General features: G+C 51.5%; 1 protein-coding gene across 1 annotated transcript in view; it reads right to left on the bottom strand.

Moving 5' to 3' along the window:
• Positions 1 to 27,074, bottom strand: part of PASK (PAS domain containing serine/threonine kinase) — a 46,596-nt gene that overhangs the window by 5,411 nt on the left and 14,111 nt on the right. The window contains exons 7-15 of the mRNA XM_069465350.1: positions 26,721 to 26,981; positions 24,772 to 24,937; positions 22,667 to 22,823; positions 17,116 to 18,377; positions 16,335 to 16,516; positions 15,738 to 15,905; positions 5,100 to 5,225; positions 4,852 to 4,986; positions 2,083 to 2,282 (exon numbers count right to left, since the gene is read on the bottom strand). Coding sequence (XP_069321451.1) covers positions 2,083 to 2,282; positions 4,852 to 4,986; positions 5,100 to 5,225; positions 15,738 to 15,905; positions 16,335 to 16,516; positions 17,116 to 18,377; positions 22,667 to 22,823; positions 24,772 to 24,937; positions 26,721 to 26,981 — 2,657 coding nt within the window. The remainder of the gene's footprint in view (positions 1 to 2,082; positions 2,283 to 4,851; positions 4,987 to 5,099; positions 5,226 to 15,737; positions 15,906 to 16,334; positions 16,517 to 17,115; positions 18,378 to 22,666; positions 22,824 to 24,771; positions 24,938 to 26,720; positions 26,982 to 27,074) is intronic.

Here is a 27,074-nt window from a genome sequence, read left to right as displayed (position 1 = left end):
GGAAAGAGGCGGAGGTCCTAAGGATGGGGTCTGGAACCAGAACGCAGGCCGCTCGCACGGCTGGAGAGGAAGGGCTGGATGTGGGGCCCAGGGGGAAGGTGGAGCAGCCCCTCTGGGGCGGGGGCAGAGGTCCTGAGCGGCTCAGTGCTCCCCGCGGTCCCCGCGTGGACGCCCCACAACCTGGGTGTGGGTGGGCACAGCAAGCCACGGTGTGGACCGCAGACGTGCGGTTTCTTCCAACGTGACAGGACAGCCGCTGCAGGCAGGGCAGAGCTGACTGCACTCACCACGTGCCTGGGTAACCGAATTAGATCTGAAAAGAAACCCCAAGGCCCTTCCCAGACCACCCCCCTTCAGTATTTCATGCTGTTTGCCGGCCCTGAAGACGCACGGAGGTTCTAGCGGCAAGGCTTGGCGTGCACCCTCTCCGCGCTCTACCACTCACAGAAGTCCGGCCAGGCCTGGGAAAGCCAAGCAGCACCGGCGTGGACGGGCTGATGCAGCCGAGGGCGGCTCGGCTCCAGAGGGCTCAGTGTGGCAGCCTGGAACCTGCACCTCCTGACTCCAGCCAAACGCGACCTGCGCAGACACTGGGGTCCAGGCCCCTGGTCGCTTCTCTCCCCAGTGCTGAGGGTCTCGTGAGGGCCTGAGGCATGGCATGGAGACAGTGGGCCACAAGCAGATGCTCTGCCTCGGGCCAGCAGGTCCAGCCCAGCTCCCACCAGGTCTCCCTGAGTGGCCCACAGACCGGGCGGAGCAGGCACAGGGGGACAGTGGAGGGCAGCCGCAGCCGCTGCGAGGGGCCACGCAGCGTGTGACGTCCGTGCCCCCAGCCACAAACTAACTTACACAGCTGCATTCTCATACACTTCTCTCAAGTACAGGGAGGTCACAGGTGGACAGACCCGTGTCCATCTCTGGCTTAATAAACTCCGTTTCATACACATAAAGACACGCTTGGTTCACATGCAGGTGAGAAGAAAGCGTTCCAGGCGTGCACGGCAGAAGGTACCGTCAGCAGATGGTTTTCACTCAGGCCCTACAAACACTCAAGCAACAATCTTCCTTTTAATTTTTCTCTCCTCTCTGAAGTTCTCCGAGATGAGGCTCTGCCCAGGCCAGCGCCTGCAGCTCACAGCCTCCCTGACTGCAGAGATGCAAACTCAGCCACACCGCCCAGGACACACAAGGCCGGAGGGGCTTGGCTGCCCCTGGCCTCAGCACAGCTGGGTCGATGCCCAGTCTCTGGCCGGCCAGTGAGGGCTCCTCCCCCTGAGGGTCCGTCCCTGTCACGAATGCTCTGCATTAGTACTTTGTCTATTGCTTGATTTCTTGCATGGCCAGCCCAACGATATTTTATTGAAATAGATTATTCTTCTCATCAAAATAAATAAACCTAACTGAAAAACAAGCCTCTTCACTTATTTAAATAGTGCCATCATTAGGGCCATCATTAGGGACTCTTATCTTTACCTTTAAAATTTTTTCTTTTTCTTTTTCTTTTTTTTTGAGACAGAGTCTCGCTTTGTTGCCCAGGCTAGAGTGAGTGCCGTGGCGTCAGCCTAGCTCACAGCAATCTCAGACTCCTGGGCTCAAGCGATCCTCCTGCCCCAGCCTCCCGAGTAGCTGGGACTACAGGCATGCGCCACCATGCCCGGCTAATTTTTTCTATATATATTTTTAGCTGTCCATATAATTTCTTTCTATTTTTAGTAGAGACGGGGTCTCGCTCTTGCTCAGGCTGGTCTCGAACTCCTGAGCTCAAACAATCCACCCACCTCGGCCTCCCAGAGTGCTAGGATTACAGGCGTGAGCCACCGCGCCCGGCCTTAAAATTTTTCTTAACTTTTGGTTACATAGAACGCTAAACATAAAAATTGAGAAAATAATACAATGAACCCCTATATCCACCACCCAGGTGCCTCTGACCAGCACTGCCCGGTCACTTACTTTCCAGGACATTTTCCTTTGTCACCAGCACCCTGGCCCCAAAGAGGCACAAACTAAAGCACTAAAATCAAACCTATCCCAGGGCCCCCAAGCCTGACGCAGGAACAGGACACCCCGGGGCGTGATACGTACGGATTCCCCATGAGAACTTCAGGCGCACAGTACTCGATCGTTCCACAGAAAGTGTAGAATAATTTGCCCCTCTCCAAGTAGGCGGCTGAGCCAAAGTCTATGAGCTTGATGGTGAAATCCTCGGCGATGACGATGTTCTCGTCCTTGATGTCCCGGTGGATGATGTTCCTGGAGCGCAGGTATCCCACCGCCGACACCAGCTGCAATCAGCAGGTCAGAGGGGACTTTTTAATAACGCCATTCAAGTAAAACGAGCATTTAAAATAAACGGAAGCAGAAAGAAAAAATAAACATTCTACAACTCATAATGCACAGGTGACAGGAGAGAATTCTGGATGCCGAAGACACACTGCACAGGGCAGAGCGCGCGAGTAGGCCTAGGCGGGGCCCCCGGCGCCGGCACGCGCCAGCCTGCAGGGCCACACGCCGACACGGAGCTCCCGAGTGCTCTTGCCGCTGAGGACGCCTTCCCAGCAGACACTCACTTGGCCCGTGACACACCCAGGACCATCTCAGGGGAGACAGGCCACAAAGCGGCAGCTGAGAGGCGGGTGGCGGGCAAGTGAGCGCAGGCTTCGCGTGCAGTGGGCAGTGCCCGCAAGAGTGCCCTCAGCAGACACCCTCAGATCACGAGGAAGGAGCGTGGCGGCCCTGAGTCCCGCGGCAGTGTGGGGCAGAGCCAGAAGCAGAAACTCCCACTCCAGGGCTCACGCAGCTCGAAGGGCAGCGTCACACGCCAGCTGTCCTCTCCCGACACGTGTGGCTTCTCCACAATGTGGACTCACAGTGGTTCCACCGGGAACGGGCTTCACGTCCCCTGCAGAGGTGCTGCCGCACGCCCCGCCTGCCCGCTCTGCGTCCCCACAGCGGGGCCAGCAGGACGGCCTTGCAGTCACGTCAAGTAAGAGTCACAAACTGTACAACTGCCCCGCGATCTGGACATCAGCGGTACCAAGCAATGGAGTGATTTCATTGAGGTATCAATCATTTTGGTCTTTAGAGATAGTTTTGTATTTACAAATGAGTATCTTTGAACCAGAAGCAATAGCTAATAGCAGATTATTAAGCTCAATTCATTAACTTACATTTAATAAATATATATTTATATATTCATATGTACAAACATATACATATCTGCATATTTTATATACATACATGTGCATATATACACATGCAGCACATGCTTGTACATTCACAGCATATCTATAAGCACACATGTACATGCACACATACATATGTACATCGACACACACATATCAGTCAGGATCCAGTCAGGAGACAGAAACCGCACATTAATTTGAACGTGAAAAGTTTCATCGAGATTTATTAACAAGGGATCAACTATAAAGGAGCAAAGAGAACTCGACCCCGGAGGAGAAGCCGTCCTTCCCGCAGGTCCCGCCCACGCCCTGGGCCGACGGAGCTGCCCGTGGGGTCCCCGGACAGCAGAGCCCCCGGCACCAAGCAGGCCCTGGTGAACGCGGAGCTGGGACGCAACACGCTGGTAACTGGCGCTAATTATTCACACTGAAGTACAATAACACTAATACGTTTACATCGAGTTACGAATCTGTTTACATATAATAACATTTGTGTATGTGTTTACAAAGGGGCCAGAGATACTTTTGGCAAACACTTTAGCGTGTGGAACACTACAATTATCTGTGTCACCAGCCCCGGAATTAACAACTGTTAGGCAGCAGCTTTCAACAGTGACTCCACTGTTACCTCACACAGAGACCATCTGCCATTAGACTCCAGAAACAAGTCTTTGCCACAAACTAAACAAGTACATAATCTTTCAACATAAGAAGAGAGATGACCTCTTATTTTGCAGAAACTTAATATCTGAAAGTTATAAGTCAGTGCCTGAGAAACTAAATTTCAGAAATCCAGTAACTTCTGAGAGTGTAGAGCTTTGAGGAAGAAATGCTAATTCATGGCAGCTGTCATTAGAGTCATCTCCAGGAAACAATAAAAAAGCAAATCTGAATTGTTCATACAGTCCCCTGGTGTATTTTTCGTTCTTTCTGGGGAGCTGGGAGCTGTTGGGACGGAACCGCCACCTTCTCCTTAAAGCCCAAAGCAACAGTTATCGTCCCTCCCCCACCCCCGGCCTTCCTGCTCTGCTGATCACTCCCCCATTCTGATAAAATAAGAAATGGTCAAAGATAAATACATAATTAGATATGAACTAGATCAAGACAAATACTTATTGTAAAATGAGATTGTCAGAATCTGATTCTTTCCTGATCACTTTAATTGACTCAACAGCCAGCATTTGTGGAGCACTTACAACGTACTGGCCGTGGTGCCTGATCCAGTCCTGCCAGCCTGGTCGTGTGGGTGCCACAGCGATTCCCATGTACAGATCACAAGACCGAGGCTTAGGGATAGCAGCGGTTTCCTCAAGGTCCCACGGCTGGTGGGGGACAAGAATTCAAATCACATGCACAGGGCTCGAAGCCCAGTCTGACAGCTTTGTTGGTTAATTTTTGTGATTGGTGGGTATAAATAAATCTTAATCCTCAAACGTCCTTCTCCAATCATTCCAGGACAATGTCTGGCCTCATCCTTCCTTCCCAAATTCACTTTTTCTACTTCAACCATAGAATTTTCTTCTCAAAATATAGATCCCTACTCCATAAAAGCCCAGAACAGAAGGCCGGAGCCAGCTGACAGAGAGAGCCAGTGTGTCACTGAGCTTTGCAGCCACGGGCCACACGCCCAAGCCCTCGTCCACCCCAGCAAGGCTCCGGCCGCTCTCACTTGTCGGAAGATGTAGCTGGCCAGGGGCTCGTCCAGCCTGGGATGGCGGTCGATGAAAGCGAAGAGGTCCAGGCCGGAGCCGTGCTTCTCCATCACCAGCTGGAAGAACCCTTGGTTTTCAAATACATCCAACACCTAGAGAGAGACAAAGCTGAGTCCCGCTCCGCCCAAACACCTTCAAGTCAACCGAGTTAGGAAATTTTACATGAGCAGTGTTAGAGTACCATTAACCAGGAATCGTCACCTACCTTGATGATATTGGCATGCTCCACCCTGGAGAGAATTGCGATCTCTAAAGTCACTTTCCCAAGTTTGGGATCCTCAATCCAACAATCCTCCAAAACCTTCTCCTTCTTAATAAACTTCACCACCACCTGTGAGGAAAACAGAGGGGTAAGAACGGCTGGAACTAGTCCTCTGGCACCCACCCCATTCAACCTGGCGCCATTGTCGCTTCATGTGGCAGACAGGGCTTCTGCACTGGCCCCCCAAGCCCAGGGACATAAAGGAAGAGACATCACCACAAACCCCTGCAGCACAAGGACACAGAGGGAGGCCGGCGGCCAGTCAGAAGTCTGAGGAGCCGCTGCCCACTCCACAGAGCACTGACGGGGCGGCAGGAGCCAGGCGGGGCTGAGGAGCCTCAACCTGGGCCTGGGTGGGAGGGCCCAGCGTCCTCCCCACACCACCTGCCTTCTCACCTGGGGGCTGCATGTCCTGGCCAAGAAATGAAATGAGAAGCCTGAGAGCTAAAACAAAGAAAAACCACCATTCTTAGACATGTGTTCAACATTGATTCTGAGATTAATCAGAGTTCAGCAAGACTGATCGACATGAGAAAAATGTTGTTACAACGGTACATAATGGCCAATTACAAAGTGTAACAGAAAAAAAGATACCATTCAAAAAAAGAACAAACACTCTAAGTCACTAAAGGTGACCCCGTTCACTCAACAAGACCCTTGCTGCTAAGTGAAGGCCTGCGCACAGCTGAAGGAGCGGCGGGGCAGGCGCCAAGCCGGCCGGCGCGGAGCTCACGGCCGCCGGGGAGACGGGCAGTGGACAGAACGCGTCACGCAGCAAGGGGTGACGGCGCCAGGAAGAAAAAGATGGAGCAGGGAGGTGCTGCAGGAGTGGGGCCCGCTGGGTGGGTGGCCGGGGGGGGGGGGGGGGGGGTGTCGTAGGAAGTTACTTCTAGGGAAGGGGGAGGAGCCCGCAGCGGCGCAGGACGCACAGAGGGGCGGTGGTGGGCCTGGGAGGAAGAGCAGCCCGGCTTGGGCAACATCCAGTCACCGCACAGCGATCAGCAGACGAGGGGTGGTGGCTCGGGCGCCAGCGGGGAGTGGTGAGAAGAGTGCAAATTCTGAAGACCCTTTGTCGGGAGGATCCACGACCCAACAGGCCAGAAGCCAGACGTGAGGGGCGGCAAGAAGGTGAGGGTGAGGGTCGAGGGTCCTGAGGAAGCAAAGGAGGGCACCATGGCTGGAAGGATCTGGGAGACGGGCGAGCCCGCTGGGGAGGGCCGCGCAGGCTCAGCCTCCGTCAGAGACGCGGGGACGCCTGCCGCCTGTCCAAGGGCAGGGCCAAGCAGACACGGAGGAAGGCTGCCACGAGGAGTCCCACGCACACCCAAAACGAGTGTCAGGAGAAGAGAAAAAAGGGAAAGAACTAACAGAACAAAGGATCAAATTCTCTTAAAGTAAATGAAGCTCAAAGTCTTACCAAGTATTAGATAAGAGTAAAGAAAACACACACACACACACCCCCTAGTCCATCCTGGTAAAAATTTTTGAAGTACAAAGATAAAAAGAAAATCTAGAAAGAAAAAAAATCAAGCTGTTGGCACCAAAATTCACTTCAAAGTAATGCTAGATGACAACACACACAGGTCCAAAAGGTTCTGAGAGGAAAAAGGCATATCACCCACTAAACTAGGAAGGAAAAATAATACATACAAGGACTGCAAGTACAATACCCAGGACCCTTCCTGGAAAAATTAATAACAAATATATTCCAGCAATGAAAAATAAACACAGGAAGCAGAAGAAACTGGATATAAAAGTAGTAGAGATTTAACAAATGAAGGGTCAGACTTGTACCCTGAAATTACAAAATACTGTTGAAAGAAATTAAAGATCTAAATAAATGGAAAGACTCCCCACGTTCATGGGTCAGAAGGACTGACACTGTTAGGGTGACCATGCTCCCCAAATTGAGCTGCAGATTCACCAGGATTCCTTGAGAATTCCAGATGGCTTTTTTGCAGAAATTGACAAGCTGATCCTAAAATCCTTACAGAAATGCAAAATAGCCAAACAATCCTGAAAAGGAACAAAAGTTGGAGGACTAGCACTTTCTGGCTCCATAGCTTACTCCAAAGCTATAGGAATCAAGACAGTGTGGCGCTGGCTAAGGACAGACAGAGACGAACGCAGGAGAATGGAGAACCCACAAGTAAACCTGCTCATCCATGGTCAACTGAGTCCTGACAAGAGCACCCAAGATCATGCAATGGGAAAGAACAGTCTTTACAGCAAACAGTGCTGGGAAACTAGAATCCACACATAAAAGAGTCAAGTTGGATCCCAACCTGACACCATGCACAAAAACCAACCCCCAAAGAAATCAGACTGAAATGTAAAAGCTAAAACTATAAAACTCTTAGAAGACAACATAGGAATACATTTTTTTGACCTTGGGCTAGGCAGAGCCTTAGATACAACACCAAAAGCACAAGTGACAAATGGCAAAATGGATACATTGAACTTCGTCAAAATTTAAAATGTTTGTGCTTCAAACGACAGCATTAAGAAAGTGGAAAGACAACACACAGGATGGGAGAGGATACCTGCCAGTCGCACATGTGATCAGGCATCTGTATCGCGAGTACAGGATTCTTAAAATTCAACGATAAGACAATCCAATTTAAAACGGGCACAGTATCTGAATAGACATTTCTCAAAAAAAAAAAAAAAAACATATACAAATGGCCAGTAAGAACAGGAAAAGATGCTTGACGTCATTAGTTATCAGGGAAATGCAAACGTAACCACAGCGAGACACCACTTCACACCCGTCAGGAGTGGCGGCGCGGACCGGCAGACAGGAAGCCCCGCCCGGCACTGGGAATGCACAACAGCGCAGCGCTGTCGGAAACCATGTGGCACTTCCTCAAAACACCAAACACAGAGTTATCAAATGACCCAGGAATTGCATTCGTAAGAGCCCAAACAACTGAAAACGTGTTCACACACCATCTTGTATGCAGTTGTTCACAGCAGCATTATTCACATAGCCAAACAAGTAGAAACAACACAAGTGTCCGTCAACTGATTAACAGAGAAACAAAATATTGTGTAATCTGTGCGACGGAATATTACTGGGTCATGAAAAGGAACGAAGTGCCTAACAACACGCTGTAAGTTGGATGAACCTGGAAAACATCACACCACATGGAAGAATCCAGTCACAGGGCACGTGGTGCGTGAGTCCCTGTCTGGGAAGTGCCCCAGAACAGGCACCCGCAGCGACAGAGCAGGCCAGTGGTTGCCAGGGGCTGTGAAGGGGGCCTGGGGGCGGGGAGGGGGTGGGGCACAGGGACCGGCTGCTCACGGTACGAGGTTCCTTTCTGAGGCCGTGAATGCTCCCAGTGTACAGTGACAGTTGCGCGGCCCATGTATATACTAAAATCCACGCAACTGTTCACTCTAAGCTGGTGAATTATGTATGCAAATTATATCTAAATAAAGCCATTAAAATCATGATGAAATATTAAAAACAAACAAACAAGGAACAAAAACCAAACAATGGCATAATAAAATATACTCAATTAAAAAGAAGGCAGAGGCTGGGTGTGGTGGCTCACGCCTATAATCCTAGTACTTTGGGAAGTCGAGGCAGGAGGATCACTTGAGGCCAGGAGTTCAAGACTAGCCTTGGCAATGGTGAGGCCGCATCTCTATGAAAAATAAGAAAAATTAGCTGGGTGTGGCAGCACACACCAGTAGTCCCAGCTACTCAGGAGGCTGAGCCCAGGGGTGTGAGGTTGCAGTGAGCCGTGACGAAGCCACTGCACTCTAGCCTGGGCAACAGAGAGAGAGCTTGTCTCAAAAAGAAGAAAAAAGAACGCAGAAAAAAATAGGGGGAAAAGGAACAAGGAACAGAAACATCTAGAAAAATGGTAGATTTAAATCCAGCCATATCAATAATTTCATTAAACGTCGATGGTCTAAACGCCTCAATTAAAGGTAGAAATTTTCAGATTGGCTAAAAAAGCAAGACCCAAGCATATGCTGCCTACAAAAACCCATTTTAAATAAAAAGACATAAATTACTAAAAGTCAAAGATTGGGACAAGATCACCACGGGAACACTACTCAGATGAAAGCTGGCGTGGCCACACCAACACCAGACACCGTGGACTGCAGAACCGGGACTGTCACCAGAGCGGGGGAGGAGCAGGATGCAGTGAAGGAGGAGTCACTTCGCCAGGAGGACGCGATGGGCTAAGCGGGTGTTTCCCTAAGGACAGAGCTTCCGAACACACGAACACACGCGGTAAAACCTGCAGGACTGAAAGGGAAACCGGCAAGTCGACAAGGACAGCGGGAGACTTCACGACTCCTCTCCCATCAGTGGACGGACAAAAATCAGTGAGGACCTGAAGACTGATAATATCACAGGCCAAACTGACCTACTTAACATTTCTATGACACTCCACCCAACAATACCAGAATACGTTTTCTTCCCGAGGCACATGGGACAGCCACAAAGATAGACCGTATTCTGGAACATAATGCAAGCATCAAGAAATTTAAAGAAAATATGTTCTCTAACTATAAAGCAATTAAACTAGATATTGAAACAGAAAGATATCTGAACAATCCTCAAATATTTGGAAACAACACACTTGTAAACATAGAGGGAAAGTAAAACATTCATAAATGAATGAAAAGAAAAGCAAAACATATGGAAATTTGTGGCACACAGGTAAAGCCAAGGTTAGGGAGAAATTTAGAACATTAAGTGCTTAAATTAGGAAAAAGAAAATCTTAAATAATCTAAGATTCCACCTTAGGAAAACAGAAGAAGAAAATTAAATTAAATCCACAGTAAGAAAACATAATGATGAAAATCATAAAATTGAAAACAGGTCATCAATAAGAAAAATTAATGAAACCAAAAGTTGGTTATTTGGGGAAAAAAAAATCAATACAATTGATAAACCCCTAACCAGATTAATCAAGAAAAGAAAAGAGAAAAGACACAAATTAGCAATATCAGGAATGAGAGTGATGATAAAATTATAGACCATACAGACATTAAAAGATTTAAGGGAAATTAGCCGGGCATGGTGGTGCATGCCTGCAGTCCCAGCTACTTGGGAGGCTGAGGCAGGAGGATTGCTTAAGCCCAGGAGTTTGAGGTTGCTGTGAGCTAGGCTGACGCCACGGCACTCACTCTAGGCCGGGCAACAAAGCGAGACTCTGCCTCGAAAAAAAAATAAATAAAAAATACAAGATTTAAGGGAATATTATGAACTTTATGTCAATAAATTCAATAATGTAAATGAAATGGACAAACTTCTTAAAAGACCCCAAACAGCAAAGCTTACGAAGAAATAGAAACATAAATAATTCCATATCTATTTTAAAATTTTAATTTGTAGTTAAAAAGCCTTCCCTAAAAGAACACTGTCCCAGATGGCCAATTCTACAAAACATTTAAGGAAGAAATAATACCAATACTACACAAACTCCACCAGAAAATAAAAGAGGAAGGACTACTTCCAAATTCCTTTTTATGAGGTCAGTATTATGCTGATACCAAAATTAGACAAAAGCATTATTAGAATGTATAGGGCATATACTGGAATGTATATCGGTGCATGCATACAACTATTATATATACCAATATTTCTCATAAATATAGATGTGAAAATCTTCACAAAACATTAGCAAATTAAATACTATAAAAAGGGTAATAATACATTATGACCAATCCCAGAAATGCAAAGTCGAGTCAATATTCATAACTCAATCACTGTAATTTATCATATCAGCATAATTAAGTAAAAAAAAATATGATCATCTCAATAGATGCAGAAAAAGCATTTGACAAAAGTCAATATCCATTCCCAATATTAATAAATACTCTCAGCAAACAAGGAACAGAGAGGTCTTCCTCAGATGATAAGGAGCATCTGCAAAAAACCTACCGTTACCCAAACAAGTAACAAGGAGTGAATGCTCTCCTTCTGGGGTGGGGGCTATGACAGCCATTCTCATCACTCCTAATTAACGTTTAGCTGGAGGTCTCAGCCAGTGAGGGAGGGAGGAAGGCAGGGAAGGGGGGAGAGAGGGAAGGAAGAAAGGGAGGAAGGGGGAAAGGAGGGGAGAAGGAGGGAGGAAGGAGAAAGAAAAGAAAGGACGTATAAATCATAAAGGAAGAAATCAACTATTTGCAGATGAATGACTATCTATATAGAAAATCCCAAAGAATCTCAATCTACCAAATGAGTTTAGCAAGTTTGCAGGACACAAAGTCAATACAGAATAATCAACTGTATTTTTACATACTGGAAATGACTAATTGGAAATTGAAATTAAAAATCAATACCGGCCGGGCGTGGTGGCTCACGCCTGTAATCCTAGCACTCTGGGAGGCCGAGGCGGGTGGATCGCTCAAGGTCAGGAGTTCGAGACCAGCCTGAGCAAGAGTGAGACCCCCCGTCTCTACTAAAAATAGAAAGAAATTATATGGACAACTAAAATATATATATACAAAAAATTAGCCGGGCATGGTGGCACACGCCTGTAGTCCCAGCTACTCGGGAGGCTGAGACAGGAAGATCGCTTGAGCCCAGGAGTTTGAGGTTGCTGTGAGCTAGGCTGACGCCACGGCACTCACTCTAGCCCGGGCAACAGAGCGAGACTCTGTCTCAAAAAAAAAAAAATCAATACCATTTACAATAGCACCCAAACCATGACATACTTAGGGATAAATCTAACAAAATATGTTAGATTCATGTGCTGAAAATTGCAAAACTTTGATGAAAGAATTCAAGTAAGAACAAAAATGGCATGGAAGATTCAACACTCAACACCTGACTTCTCCCCCAACAGATCTATAGACAATACAATCTCAAACAAAATCCCAGCAGGCATCATTAATAACATCAAGTTGATTCTAAAATTTACATAAACAAGCAAAGGACCTAGAATATTCAAAATAGTCTTGAAAAAGAACAGAGTTTCAAGACTAACTGTGAAGCCACAGTCATCGGCAAATGCATGGACATTTAGATGAGTGGAACTGAACAGACCCACACCTGTGTGTCAACTGATTTTGACAAAGGAACCAAGGTAATTTAGAGAAAGGACATCTTTCAACAACTGGTGTTTAACTAGCAGACATCTACATACAAAAAACAAACATCAGCTATATCTTGTGCCACATATAAAATCAACTCAAATTACATCTTAGACCTAAATGTAAAATCTATGACTATAACACTTGTAGGAAAAAAAACCCAGCATGATCCATAAGAGAAAAATTAATAAATTGGACTTCATTGGAATTGAAAACCTCTGTTCTCCAGAAGGCACTATTGAGAGAATAAAAAAACAAGCCACAGACTGGAGAAACTCCTTTACCAGAGAAAGGAACGGTGACTAGAAAATACACAGAATTCTTAAAACTGGATAATTAAAAAAATCCAAGTTTTTAAAGTTGGTAAAGATTTGAAGACACCTTATCAAAGAAAATATGCGGATGGCGAATAAGTAGGCAAAAAGGCACTCAACATCATTAGAGCACGTGCTGTTACTCTATTTATATGATGTCCCAAAACAGGCGAGACTAACTGATTAGTTCAGAGTCAAGACAACGGTCGGCCCTGGGGGTCCACGCGCGGGGGACACAGGGCTTGCGGGTGCAGGAGGAGTTTTGTTTGGCTGGGGCGATGGGCGCACACGCGTGTTCAGCCGGTGAAAGTCCTCGAGCTGTGCACTCTCGCTTTGCACACTCTGCATTTAAAGTATTTTTCTAAATAACTCTCAGGGCTTTTAGCTGGAAACAACACATGTCAGATATTTCATATATTAAAGTTCCCTTCTGCCATCTCCTCTCGCGTATTCCAAGCTGTATGTTTCAGGCCTGCTCTTTTTCTCTCGGTGGCAACTGCTGGCACACTGGCGCTCAACCCTGAAATGGCCTGGCATCCTACGTGCAGGGAAAAACTCAGAAATCTTTTTGAAATTATCTTTTCCTCTACAACTGGGAAGGAAAAAGAAAAGCCACTCTTCACCATAAGGCTAATTCTGGCCAACTGAGAAAGATCAACCTCCCAGCACGCTGGCCCCTCCTGTCCCGCCCGCCACAGCCACACCAGGGGACACGTGTGCAGCCCTGCTCTGTCACCAGGTAACCCTGCATGCACGTGTTTGGGGCACAAAGGAGACTTTAAAGACACGGGAACTGTGCTCTGTACTGTGAACTGTAACAACCCTTAAGAGTCTATTTTGTGATTGATTACTCAATAATTTACTGGCCTAATAATAATATTTAAATTGATATCTGTTATTGAAAAGGCAAAAATAGTCATATGATTTCTTTTTAAACCAAGAGAAGGATGTTGGGACTTCTTTCTTCATCCTTAAGGTGCAAAGGCCTAAAGAAACCCTTAAGAACCTATCAGATTCCTGATTCAAACCAAGAGTGAGAAGATCTGCCTTAAGATAATTAAAGACGAAAATAGAAATTCAAAAATTAGACTGTTTGAAACACATGCCAAGAGCACTACATAGTAAAACCTCTAGACTATGACCAAAGTAAGTTCAGAAAACAAAATACTGTAAATGCTTTTATTAACAGCATAAAAAAATATATATTCAGGGTGGGCACAGTGGCTCAGGCCTGTAATGCTAGAACTCCGGGAGGCGGAGACAGGAGGATTGCTTGAGGTCAGGAGTTCAAGATCAGTCTGAGCAAGAACGAGACCCCGTCTCTACAAAAAATAGAAAAAATTAGCTGGGTGCAGTGGTGTGCACCTGTAGTCCCAGCTGCTTGGGAGGCTGAGGCAGGAGGATGGCTCGAGCCCAGGAGTCTGAGGCTGCTGTGAGCTATGATGATGATGACACTGTACTGTACCCCCGGTAACAGAGCGAGATTCTGTCTTAAAAAAAAAACCACCACCACACACATTCAATCCAATATTCTAGAAAAACAGCCAAATTAACCCAAAGTATAAGAAAGGAAATTAAAAGAACACAAAAAATATTTGGTGAGTAAAACAGACAACTCTTTAGCAAGTCTAGCAAAACAAGAGAGAGGACACAAGAATTAGGAGAGCCAGGGAACACCGGTGGCCACAGACGCCGCAGACACCAGCGCACACGGCCTGACACACCACCAAAGCTGCCAACTCTGCGGGCTGCGTGTAACTTTGACATTAAAAAAAAATCATGTATAAATACAAATGAAAAAGAAAACCAAAGAGAAGTATCAGCAAATCAAAATCAGCAGTGCTTTAAAAGAACATTATAACAAAGTCAAGGACTGATTCCCAGAATGTGAAGTCGATCAGTGCCACTCACTACAGTGACACAGGAAGCAAGGACGCAAGCACGTCACCAGACACTGAGCAGACATCTTGTGACAGAGCTTGACAGAACTCAACACGCATTCTTTCAAAAAAAATTTCCAGTAGTCTGAAAATAAAATGAAATATCCTCATGTAAAAGGTGTTCATCAGGAAGTGACAGGAGCCCCTGCAGGTGACGGTGACAGGAGCCCCTGCAGCTGACAGTGACAGCAGCACCCTGCATAGTCCCTGCTCTGTGGGCCTCGCCAGCGCGGCAGGAGGGAAGGAAAAACGGATGACGAGACTTTTGCAAATGACAGAAAGGAGAGACAAAACTGTCGTCACCACAGAGGGGTGGTGGTTGATCTAGAAAACCCAAAGAAACGTTAGAAACTAATATTGAGGAAATATTAGAACCAGGAAGACTCTGATACAGATATATGATGCTATCAACCCAAACACGGACCCATGGCACATTCCAGCAACAGGTGACTGGGAAACGCCGGGGAGAAAGGATTCCACGGACAGCACTCCCTGACCTGCCCAGGAACTGGCGGTTAGACGCCGGGCAGTCTAACGGTGCCCCCAGCGACTTCTGAGCTGGAAAGTGGGTACTGTCCCAATGCCAATCCCCCAAACCACACATGGTCAAGGAGCTGCAAATCCCAGCAGGACTCGGGACGGAGGGACAGTAAGTTCTACACTCACGTGGAGGGGAGTGTAAGAATGGCCAGAGCGACTGGGGAGGCAGGGAGGGAGTGACAGCTGGCAGCATGCCATGCACCCGGGGGGTGCTCCGAGGGCCAGGACCTACGAACAGAGGTCACTCTGGGAAGCCAGGACAAGTGTGAGCAGGTCAGCCTGCGTGCTTCTCTGTTTGCTGCAGACTCTTCCCCGGTGAGTGGAGGAGGCCTTGTCTACGTTTAAGCGTGAGGCTGCAGTGCCCGTGAGTGTCAGCATGCCAGGCGGGCAGTGGGGAGTGGCGCGAGCCCCAGGCTCGGTGGGGTGGGCAGGGCGGGGGATCCAGACATGGGTCTCAACACGTGGCTGGCCATCAAGCCCTGAGCCCGGCCAGTGCGAGGTCTGAATCTAAAACTCGACGGGACGTCAACCCTGGGTGTCAGCATGTGCACTGCTGGGAGAGGCCTCCTTGTAACCGCCCGCACACCAGGCCGGGTTCCTGGTGCTGCACCTGGAGGACTCCTCCCATCCCACTACAACCCCAGGTTTGGAGAACGGGGACCAAAAGTCAGGAGCCACTGGAAGTGGCGCCGGCCCCACATCCCTCCACAGGCCAGCGCACCTGCTTGTTCTCCTCCTTATCCACCGCGGTCCACACGAAGCCGAAGGCCCCGCTGCCGAGCGGGCTCAGGGTGCTGTACTTGCAGGAGAAAGCTCCCTCGCAGGCCGCCAGCCCTTCCAGCTCCACAGCCCGCGGGGGCTCCTCAAACCAGGGCTTGGCTTTCAGCATCTGCCACGCAAAGGAAGGTCTGAGGGGTCACATCGACGGCACCACGGAGAGGAGGCGGCCACCTACACAGGCGTCCCCAGCAGCCGCCTCTCTGCCACAGGGATGCCCCATGCTCCACTCGCCGCCCTCCCGTGCCCATGGGGACCCTGTCTGAGAGCCTCTCTGCACGGGGCTCTCCAGGCAGCCTCTGCATGTCAATCCAAACGGGCACATGCGCCAAAACGTGCTTACCTCCCACCACACGTGGCACACAGACTTACAGTCCTACGTGCGGCATCATACTTACACAGGATATTAGAAGACGGTGTCAAAAAGCCACAGAAAGGCCCTATTCCCGTCCCCGAGTAAGCAGAGAGAGAGAAATGCCAACTGGAACTTTTGCCACAGTGAAAGGCGAACCCAAGGCAGGGGCTGACTGCAGACACCCACCTCCCCCAGGCTGGACCCGGGGAGCTCGGACATGGAGTGGGCGGAGCTGGGCAGGCTGGCAAGGAGCAGGCGGGTCCTGGTGGCCGAGTCCCGGTGGCTGTGGAGGAGGCCCTTCACCAGCCAGCAGCAGAACAGGGGCGTGGAGCCTTGGAGCTCCACCCGCTTCACCTCGAACTGTATACCTGAAGGGCGACAGGACAGAGTGCCCAGCCCTCCACTGACCCGGGGGGCAGCAGCCTTAGGGTGGGAAAGCCCACTGCCCAGAACAGGATGACAGAGAGCGGCTGGGGACAGTAGACACAGCACCGCAGCAGCAGCATGGCCTGTGGACCTGCGACAGCGACACCTCCCCACGCAGCCGGCAGGCCACGCTGCAGACCAAGCAGAGCTCAGAAAAGCCCAGAAACCGCACTCAACACGACCCTGCACAAAGCAGGCCTCTGCCTTCAGGTGACAGGAAAGTGAATGGTTTAAATGAAAACCATATACACAGGCTGGCCAGACACACGGCCTTTCTGATCCCAGGGGAATCTCCCCGTCTCCCTCCCAGGGGGCAGCTCCCCGAGGAAGGGGCACAGGGGCCTTGGCTCCACCCCCTCCCCGGGCACACACATATGTAGTCTTCACTTTCCATGGGTGGGTGATAAAGCATTGCCCTTTAGCACGCACTTCCTGCCAAAACCACTCAGCAGGGCCACCCGTCGGACCCCAGGACGAGGCAGCCCCGCCCCTGCTGGCCGTGCTCGGGGCGGCAGGCGTCCGCCCCCGGGCCGGGACCTACTCAGCTGCAGGCCGTCTCGGTGGTGGCAGCTGCCCGAGTAGGTGCCCTCCTGGATCTCCCGCCGGAGGCCGGCAGCCCCGGGTGTCACGGGCGTGGAGGTGACCTGGACGCTCAGCCTCGGCTCCTCTGCTGGCGAGCGCACGTCCTGGGGGTCGGTGTCTGACGTGGGAGGGATGCAGTCTGGGCTTTCTCTGTCACTTGCTTCATAACACTCAGGGGACACCAGACAGATTTCGGAGGGTTCCGTTCGATCGTGTCCCAGGCAGCTCCCCCGGAACCGCTGCCCTTCGCCAAACTCAGAGCACGTGCCGGTCAGCAGCAGCAGCTCTCTGTCATCGAGAACCTCTGACCCCTGCCCGTGGAGACCGCCCACATCCAAATCAGAGCCCACCACCGAAAGGGAGGGTGTCCCTGCGAGTTCGGACGTAGCACAGGAACACGTCGAGGAAGTTCGGTCTGTCTGGTCGCTGAAAAAGAGTTCCTTGAGGTTCCAGGAAAACGAGTTCACGCCGGGCTCCTGTGCCTCGGCTGCCTGCAGGACACCGGGCTCCTGTGCCTCGGCTGCCTGCAGGACGCGGGGCAGGTCGGTGGCCAAGGCGTAGCAGGCTGAGGAGCTGCCCACGCGGCTGCCCTGCAGACCTCTGCCTGCCAGATCACAGGACGACACAGGGGCCGTGAACGGGGGCTGCTCTGCCGGGACAAGCTCCACGTAGGGGAGGCCTGGGGCCCCGGCAGAGCTCGACTTGGACAGCTGCTCCTTAATTAAGCAAGTCCGCAGCTCTTCTCGGTCGTTTTTTGCTCCTGGCCACGGCTCATCCACAGTAGGCGTCCCAAACGACACAAATGCCACCCCAGAGGGGCTGGGAGCCGAGTCCCACTCGCTGGTGCTGGCGTACCGAGGGCAGGGCGGGGGGAGGCCGCCCCCTGCCGGCTGACCCAAGGCCTGGTGCTCAGCCGTGGCATCGGCCCAGGTGTTGGCACTGCTGGGACCGCTGAGCCCCACCAGTTCCAGCTGGGCCTCCTGGTGCAGGCCGCGCACTCCTGTGTCACCGCTCCTGTCCTCAGCTGGGGCTGCAGTTTCAGGACCTTCCCTGGAAGCGAACGGCTTTGCACCCACTGGCTCAGACCTGCTTTCTCCCAGAAGATCCTGTTTCGGGCTCTCTGTCGCTGCAGGTCCCTCTCCTCCCACAGCGGCGATCTGGTCCTCAGAGAGCGGCGGCTCACCACGGGCTGGTGGGCTTCCTTCCCAAATGGTGTCCACCCTGGAGACAGTAATAAGGATGACACAGTGACACAGGGCCACAGAGCAATCAAAAGGAGAGATCACCTCGATTCCCCATTAGAGATAAGTACAAAGCATTTAATGCCACAGATCTATAACATAAAAATTAAATTTTGTCATCAAGTTAAAAAATAAAGCACCTACTCTCAAATATTCTCCAGATAAATCCACATTTGGCAACGGTTTATCAGGAATGCCACCGAAAGCCCAACACTAAAGCACAGGAGCACACGCTCAAGGCTCCGGTCAGCTCCCACGTTACTAGAAGAGACCCCAGGTGACGCACTCAGACAGCAGGTGGGGTCTCAGATCGCCACAGTGGCTGGGCCCAGCCTCCCTGCTGGGGGACCCCAGTGGCTGCCGTGAGGAAGTGTGGGGGACAGAGCCGGGACTAGAGAGGGCTCTGCCCACTCTGCAGTGCTAGTCTGCGACTGGCGCTGACTCCATCTGATCTCACAGCTGAGGGGGACGCAGCTCACAGAGGAGGAGGAGGAGCGCGGAGGCCGGGCCCGTGCGTGGCAGGTTAGCGTGTCTGTAGGGCGGGGACAGAGCGCCCACCAGAGCACCCAGCTCGCGGTGACAGAGAGGAGGCTGCTCCTGCAGGCGACGGGCCGGTCCTCGGAGCTGAGGGACCAGGTCAAGACTTGCCTCCAGCAGGCCCCACACCTGTCCATACCGTCCAGGTGTGACGCTGGGCACCAGACTGACAGAACGCAGCCACGCCTGTCCCTCTGGGGGACAGATGCACACATGTACGTCCGCGACCCAGCCAAAGCACAGCCGGGGCTCACAGGGACAGAGGAGGAGGAGCTGATACGACGGTGCGTCCCCAGGGACAGGCACGGTTCCCAGGAAGAGCAGCAGTTTTCTGGGGCAGTGGGTCTCTTCTAGCACCTGATCCACAGTCCAACAATTCACTCGCTTCATCATCGATTTGCTAAAAATAACAGTAAGACTGAGCTCCCAGGATTACCAGGAGAATTAAAGGAGACAACTCATGAGGAAACTCCTAACATCGTTCCTAGAACTTAAAAAACACGCCCCAGGCCGGGCGCGGTGGCTCGCGCCTGTAATCCTAGCACTCTGGGAGGCCGAGGTGGGCGGATCGTTTGAGCTCAGGAGTTCGAGACCAGCCTGAGCAAGAGCGAGACCCCGTCTCTACTAAAAATAGAAAGAAATTATATGGACAGCTAAAAATATATATAGAAAAAAAAAAAATTAGCCGGGCATGGTGGTGCATGCCTGTAGTCCCAGCTACTCGGGAGGCTGAGACAGGAGGATCGCTTGAGCTCAGGAGTTTGAGGTTGCTGTGAGCTAGGCTGACGCCACGGCACTCACTCTAGCCCGGGCAACAGAGTGAGACTCTGTCTCAAAAAAAAAAAACAAAAAAAAAACCAAAAAAACCACGTCCCATACCTCACTTCCTTCGCGCTTCCCAACCTTGTCATTTCCGACTGTTTTACAAATAATGTGCATTTGTCGAATAGGTGAACACGTGAGTGAACAAGAGGGCATGAACCTCTACGGTAACTAAGTGCCTGAACATGTGGTGGATGCTAATCAAATTCTTAGAACCATGAGATCCAAAAACGTCCAATTTAATAGAAAAAGTAGGAATCAGCTAATCTAGGGCAACCTTCTCACTGCACAGCCAAGTCACAGAAGACGACTTCTGTCCGGGGTTCTGAGGGGAGCAGCTGGCAGAGCAAACCCCGGCGGGAGCCCAGACACGCCCAGCCCGTGGGACACACTGGCAAGGAGCCCGGCAGCCACCACAGGAGCACCGTGCTCCACTCCAGCTGACGCACCCTGAGCTCACGGGGTTCTCCCTCCTCGTCTACAGATGAGCACACAGGACACGTGTGCCACCTGCCAGCAGGAAAGCGGCTGCGTGTCCCACGGCGCTGCCTGGGAGGCTCTGGATCTGAGGAAACACTGTACAGACAGGTCTCCCAGGCGTATCTGTGAGCACACTGCCATCCCAGCTGGGTCACGGGAACAACAGCAGCGGTACACGAGCACACATAAACACACAACACGCATGTACAGTCACATGCACGAGTCCCCTGGGGACACAGCAGGACTGGAGAAGGGAGGCTGGGAGATGGTCTGCGAACCTTCACTGTTTGCTATTATTCTGCAAAAACCACATATTCGTGTACTATTTTTAAAATAATTTCAAGGAGACTGGAAAACAACAGTGTGGGTAAATATCACAGATAAAACAACGAGCACAAGAAGGCAGACGGAAGGAAAGCGTAAGTCAGGTTCAGAGGTGGACAACTCTGACCCCAGTGCAGGGGCTGCTGGGGGGAGGGGCGCAGGGGACCTGCGGGGGTGAGGAGAGAAAGGACCACTGGCTATATGAGCACCCAAGCTTTGGGCCCTCTACTGTGGGCTAAGCACAAAAAAATACTTTTAAAAAGAAAACTGGTTAAAAACACACCAAAATGCTATACATAATTTTCCACATTCTCTAACATGAACTTCCTTTACACTAAATAGAATACCTTATTTATTTATTTATTTATTTTTTTGAGACAGAGTCTGGCTCTGTTGCCCGGGCTAGAGTGCCGTGGCGTCAGCCTCGCTCACAGCAACCTCAGACTCCTGGGCTCAAGCGATCCTCCTGCCTCAGCCTCCCGAGTCGCTGGGACTATAGGCATGCGCCACCATGCCTGGCTAATTTTTTCTATATATTTTTAGTTGTCCGGCTAATTTCTTTCTATTTTTAATAGAGACGGGGTCTCGCTCTTGCTCAGGCTCATCTCGAACTCCTGACCTCAAGCGATCCACCCACCTCGGCCTCCCAGAGTGCTAGGATCACAGGTGTGAGCCACCACGCCTGGCCAGAGTACCTTATTTTAAAATGTACAAGAATAGCTTCATATGATTTTCAAAATGATAAAATTATGCTTAGATCAGTTCTCTGAAATCTACCAGAATGTTCCTGAACTCTCATTTCCTTATCCACAAAATGGGGGTAATTTACGTTATTAAATATGAACTGTCCCATTTCGAATCAAAATTTTCTTTTATTATATCTCAAACAAGAAGCAGTACAGTTAATCTAAGTATGCACCTAAACTATCGACATAGTTTTGCCATCTTAGCTCATTTATGCCAGCAGCAAAGAAGCCTGGAGAGTCTCGATTGACCAATCTCGACTGCTTAATCGCAAGCATCCTCATCATTTCGTCCAATTGGTTGCAGTAAGCATCCACTGTAATCAATTGACCAAGTTTCACAATTAAAAAGCAAGAATTGTCAGTGAAATTTCAGAGACATCAACTACCAAACTTAGTACTTCAGAAAATCAGACATTCCATACTTAATAACCTAAATACTATTAAGTCTGAAGCTTGCCTTTCTTTGCTGTCATAACATAAACGCAAACCATTTCTATATCGTATCGTTAGTTGTGATAAAAAATGGATTCTTTTTCATAATCGCAGTCGGCACAATAGTTGGATAAAGATGAAGTGCCAAAACACAACCCAAAACCAAATATTCATCACAAAAAGCTAATAGTGTCTAGTTGGTGTCCAGTGCTGGTATTCTCCACTACAGCTTCATGAAACCTGCTCAGTCGATTACAGCTGACGTCTGCTGCGACCAATTGGATGAAATGATGAGGATGCTTGTGATGAAGCAGCCGAGATTGGTCAATAGAGACCGACCAATCCTCTTGGGAGACAACGCTCGACCATGTGCTGCACAAACAATGCTGCTCAAACTACTGCTGCTGGGCTTGGAAACTCTCTGTCATCCACTGTATTCCCCAGACTTTGCACCAACCAACTACCACTTCTTCCAGGCTTTGGGCCACTTCTTGCAAGGAAAAATATTCCGTTCTCAACAAGCTGTGGAAAACGCCTTTTGTGATTTCATCGCCACTCGCTCTCCAGGTTTCTCTGCAGCTGGCATCAACATGCTACTGTTAAGATGACAAAACTGTGCTGATAGATTAGGCGCATGCTTAGATTAACTGTACTGCTTCTTGTTTGAGATATAATAAAATAAACTTTGGATTCAAAATCAGACATTTCATATTTAGTGACCTAATCCCTTCTCATGGAGGCTGGTGAGGACTCAGCCAGGTCGTCTGGGAACAGCAGCTGTTCCGGCGTGTGGAACAGAGCAGGCGCGCAATACATATTAGCTGTCACTGTTACTGACAGGCTGAACATTTCTCTCCAATGTGGTCCTCATCTACCTGGTACCTGCCTTGACTTTTGGAAACCTGCAACCTCCCACCAAAGGACTTACCCAGGAGGAGGCTGGCACGGGAGGGAGGGAGGGGGGCGGCCCCCAGTTCCCAGCCGGGTCTGGGTCCTGGTGAAGACTTCTTGGCTTCCCATCAGCTTCAGGGTCTCATCTTGCGGCAGAACGTGGTCTCCAGCAAGCACAGCGTTAACCCTTGGATCTAGCAGCAACATCAACAAAGAGTGTTCTCTATTCATAGGCTAAAGCGAATCTCCTCATTTCCCTGTGATTCGTGGGGACAAGGGCAGGGCAGCTTCACCTTGAGAACTTCCTGTCAGCCCCCCCTCCGCAGCAGGACCCAAAGCAGCAGCTCCCCTCCACCCACAGGCACCCTGGTCCCAGCCAGCGCCCTCAGCCTGGTCTCCCTGCTGCCTGGCCCGGGGCCCTGCAGTCAGCCAGCGCGACCCTGTTGACACCCAAGTCAGAGCACATCCCCCACCTACTGACCACCCTCCGAGGGCTCCCATCTGACTTGGGCAAAAGCCAGAGTCCCTGCTATGTGCCCCAAGGCCCTGCAGTCTCCCCACCTGGCCCCCTCTGGCAGCCAACCCAGACTGCCTGCCACAGCTGGGGCCCTGGTCCGGAGCTGCACCCTGTTGTGCCAGGCTGCTCTGGCCTCCCTGGCCCCAGTCGCAAGGCCGCACCCCTCCGCCCCTTCTTTCCTCCTGAGCTCTGGGCGCTTCCCATGCCCTGCGCCCAGCCGCTCCCACCCGGCTCCATGATGCCAGGTGTTGCCCACAGCACACCCGACACAGAGGAGGCAGCCAGTGTATGCTTCTTGGTCAAATGAGTGAGAACAGCCTGGATCAGGAAGAAAGCTAGAAAGAATCCCAGCCCCTGGCTGAGGGAAGCCCCCTCCACGACGAGGACAGCTGGGCAGGCGAGACACCACTGCCTGAGTGGGCACTTCTGACAACACCTGGCAGAACCGCTCATTCCCTAAACCCAGAAATTCCACTTCTAAGAATCTATCCTCAGGAAACAATGAGAGAGGAACAGAAGTTTTGTGACCTCCCCTCCAAACACTCTACAAACAGCACGCATTGAACACACGTGCACACGCAGGGACGAAGCTGGAATTCTGGGAAAAGGGGAAGGGGAATGTAATCAGCGACAGGAAAACCCTGAATAGAGGAGAGTTTGCAGATAGGAAAACCCAGACACAACGAGAGAAACCATGTCCCAAGAAAAGCAGGAATCTTAAATAGAGTCAGCAGCCTAACAAAGCATCTTTTAAGACAAAATGCTATAATCCAGCTCCCAAGGCCCCACGGAGCCACGGCTGGGAAGGAGCCAGGCCTCGGCCCAGGTCTGGGCCGTGCTGAGAGGTCTCACGGGGAGCCCAGAAAACTAAACAATGCCTGACACACGCCCTTTCACCAGCCAGCCAGACACCGTAAGCTCACGTTTTTCCTCCGTGACCACATTAAATCCACGGGCATGTTTATTCAGTACCCTGAGCCCACGTGTGGACAGCATCGCAGCACAGCACCCATCCACAGGGGCCGCCTGGCCGCGTGGCGCGTGACCCTGACGCAGCCTTGCTTTCTGCTATTCATAGCGTCTGTCCCCCCCGCAGTCTTTCCCTTCATCACCTCTGTCCCCTCCCACAGGAGAGTGACACGCACCTGACGAAAAGTCACCCCTCTGTGCAGGCGAGTTTCCAATCCCACGAATACCGTATCTTTGAAGTTGAAAAAATCTGTGTCTAAGTGGACCCCTGAGGCTCACGCTCATGTTGCTGAGGGTCAGGTGTCATCTGATACGCTGTATCAATCGATATTAAACCACACAAAGCTACTTAGATTCTTTAAAAAGCACCACGGCCAATTAGCTGATTGTGTCTTGGATCTGGGCACACGGTGAGGTAGCCGGGGAGGGTTTCCTGCTCCTCGTCTCGGTGCTGATACCTTTGTCAGACTAGCACTGTCACGGCCCCTGGCAACATGCCCGCCCACGAGAGACAGAGGGCAGTCACACTGGGAAACGCTGCCCACCGGCTCTGTCCCGCCTGCACTCCAACCCTCTGCGCCTTCTGTCCCTGTCGCAGAGTCGTGTGGCGCTTGCCGGCCACAGGCGCACACGTGAGGGGAGGGGACATGTCTTACCCCGGGCCCCACCAGGGCTCCAGCCCTGCCAGGGGTCTGACGGCGTCTCCCCAGGGCCCCGCCCACTGCCGACGTCCAGGCAGCCGGCCGGGTCCGGCAGTTGCAAAGAACTGTCATAGGCAAGGTCCATGCAGCGGTAGAAACCAGGAATCAGGAAAGTGATATTCTAGAAAACACGGTAGTGACATTTCAGAACCTGGAAGGATCCGAACTACCCCACTGGACCAGCCCTCCCAGGACTGAAAGGGGGAGAACGCCGTGGGCGCGTCCCGGGTGGCTCAGCCCTCAAGTTCAGGACAGGCCTGGAGCACGTGCCCTCCACCCCGCCCGCAGCCCCTCCACGCTCAGCAAGGAATTCATGGTTTTTCCTATTTTCCTATTTTCTTATGAAAAAGACCAATTTAACACACCCTGAAGCAAGTTTGACAGCTACACCCCTTCTGAGCAGACACCCAGCCTTTGCCCCACGTATGCTGGGCCTGGGAGCCTGTGTGCTACGCCGCACCTCGCACGGCTCGCGGAGGCCCACGGCTGGCCAGAACCGCGCACGCCCAGCATGGAAGGGCTGCCAGGGTGGACGCCTTCTCTGGCCCCACCCTGGACAGCTGCTCACGGCCACGGGAACAGGTGTCCCCATACCTGAAACTCTCTGAAAGGACTCCTGTAGGAAGCCCTCACCCAGGAATTATGCTAACTGCTGTTTAACTTAAATTTGACTTATTTTAACTACAATTTAGCTCACTTTTTAGTGTCTACTAGAGAACAGAGAGACCTCTTTTGGAGCCTCAAATGAACTTAGGAAGTTCTGTCGCTGGGACCCAGCGTCCACCCCAGTGCATTATGAGGGGACAGAGACTCCCTCCCGTCCAGGCGGCCCTGTGGGCACAGCTCAGTGAAAGGCCACAGGTGAGCCGTGGGGCCTGCACCTGCGCCCCGGGGGAGCCTGGAGTGGCAGGCGTGGGCACGCTCGGGTGTCAGGAACGGGTGGGGTCAGGTAGCCTCCGGAGGCTGACACACAACCACTCCCACCCCATGAACCTCCTCCACCAGGTGGGGGGGCCGCGTCCCCTACCCATGAGCCCAGACCACTGCTGGGACCACCCTGAGGAGAAGGGGACTGTGGAAGTGACGCCACTTGGCTTCTGAGGCCGCCTGCCGGGCTCGAGTTCAGGACCCGGTCACCTCCGGCAGGGGCCCAGTAGGGGCCCAGGCTGAGCCACGCGCAGGGGCTACAGCTGCCGACTGACGCTGTCCCAGCCAGCCGGGCGTGTGAGCGCACGAGGCTTCTGAGGGCACCAGCCTGCCTGCAGTCACTCCGGCTGACAGCACGTGGAGGAGGGCGAGCTGTACCCACCGAGCTCTGCCCACAGGGCTGACCTGTGGCCAACACCTGTGACGCTGGTTGTTCTGACAGCAGCGGGGCTGCTCGACACAGTTCCAGGTGAGCAGACGGGAATAGTCAGAGCCCGGAGGTGTCCTGCTCCCGGTGTGGGAGGCCCCGCCTCACCGAGTTTAAAGGACTTCAGACAGAGCCCCCTCCGAGGACGGGAGGCCACAGAAACCCCTTCCTCCTATGCTGACCACAGGACACGCTCAGAGGACGTGAGGACACAACAGGCCCATGGGTGAGAATCGATCCCTGCAATGACGACACGAACACTGATCCAATCAGACCAGGTCCCACGGGAATGGGCTTCCAGGCAGAGCCCTCCTCTGCCTCCTCCGGGGTGACCCTGGAGACCCTCCGAGGGGGGTCAACGCACGGTCTAGACAAACAACCTGGAGGCCCTGAGCAGGGACTTCCCTCCCTGGGCCCGAGGTCCTTCCTGGGCAAAGCCAGCAAGCTGGCCAGCTCCTCTGGCACAAAGGCTGGTGACAGACGCGCCCTCCCTGTGGAGCACAGACCAGCCTCCTCAGCCACAGGAGCCAGGTAGCCAGGGCAAGCCCACCTTGCCCAGGAGCTCGGTCTGCCCGTAACCAAACAGCATCAGCGCAAAGCTGTGGTTGATGCCGTAGATGGTCCCGTCCGGCAGGAGGGTGATGAGGCCGCTGATGGTGCAGAAGACCCACACGGACGCTGAGTAGCCCTGCTCGGGGACAGCTTCACCGGCATCCGCCTCCTCGCTGCTGGCTTTAGATTTCAGTTTCAAACTCAGGGGGAAGGTGGTGCCGTCTCTGGCCCTTCCGACAGACCGTTGAATCTTGAGGCTCTGAAAGGAAGGCGTGTCACTTGGCAGCGTTTCACGTGGACGGAGCACTAAGTCTGCGCTGCTCCGGGCGTGAGTTCTGCTCCACAACCCTCG

The sequence above is a fragment of the Eulemur rufifrons genome, chromosome 1, assembly GCF_041146395.1.
Source record: "Eulemur rufifrons isolate Redbay chromosome 1, OSU_ERuf_1, whole genome shotgun sequence".
In the NCBI taxonomy this organism is placed as follows: domain Eukaryota; kingdom Metazoa; phylum Chordata; class Mammalia; order Primates; family Lemuridae; genus Eulemur; species Eulemur rufifrons.
This window is presented reverse-complemented; position numbering and strand designations above follow the sequence as displayed.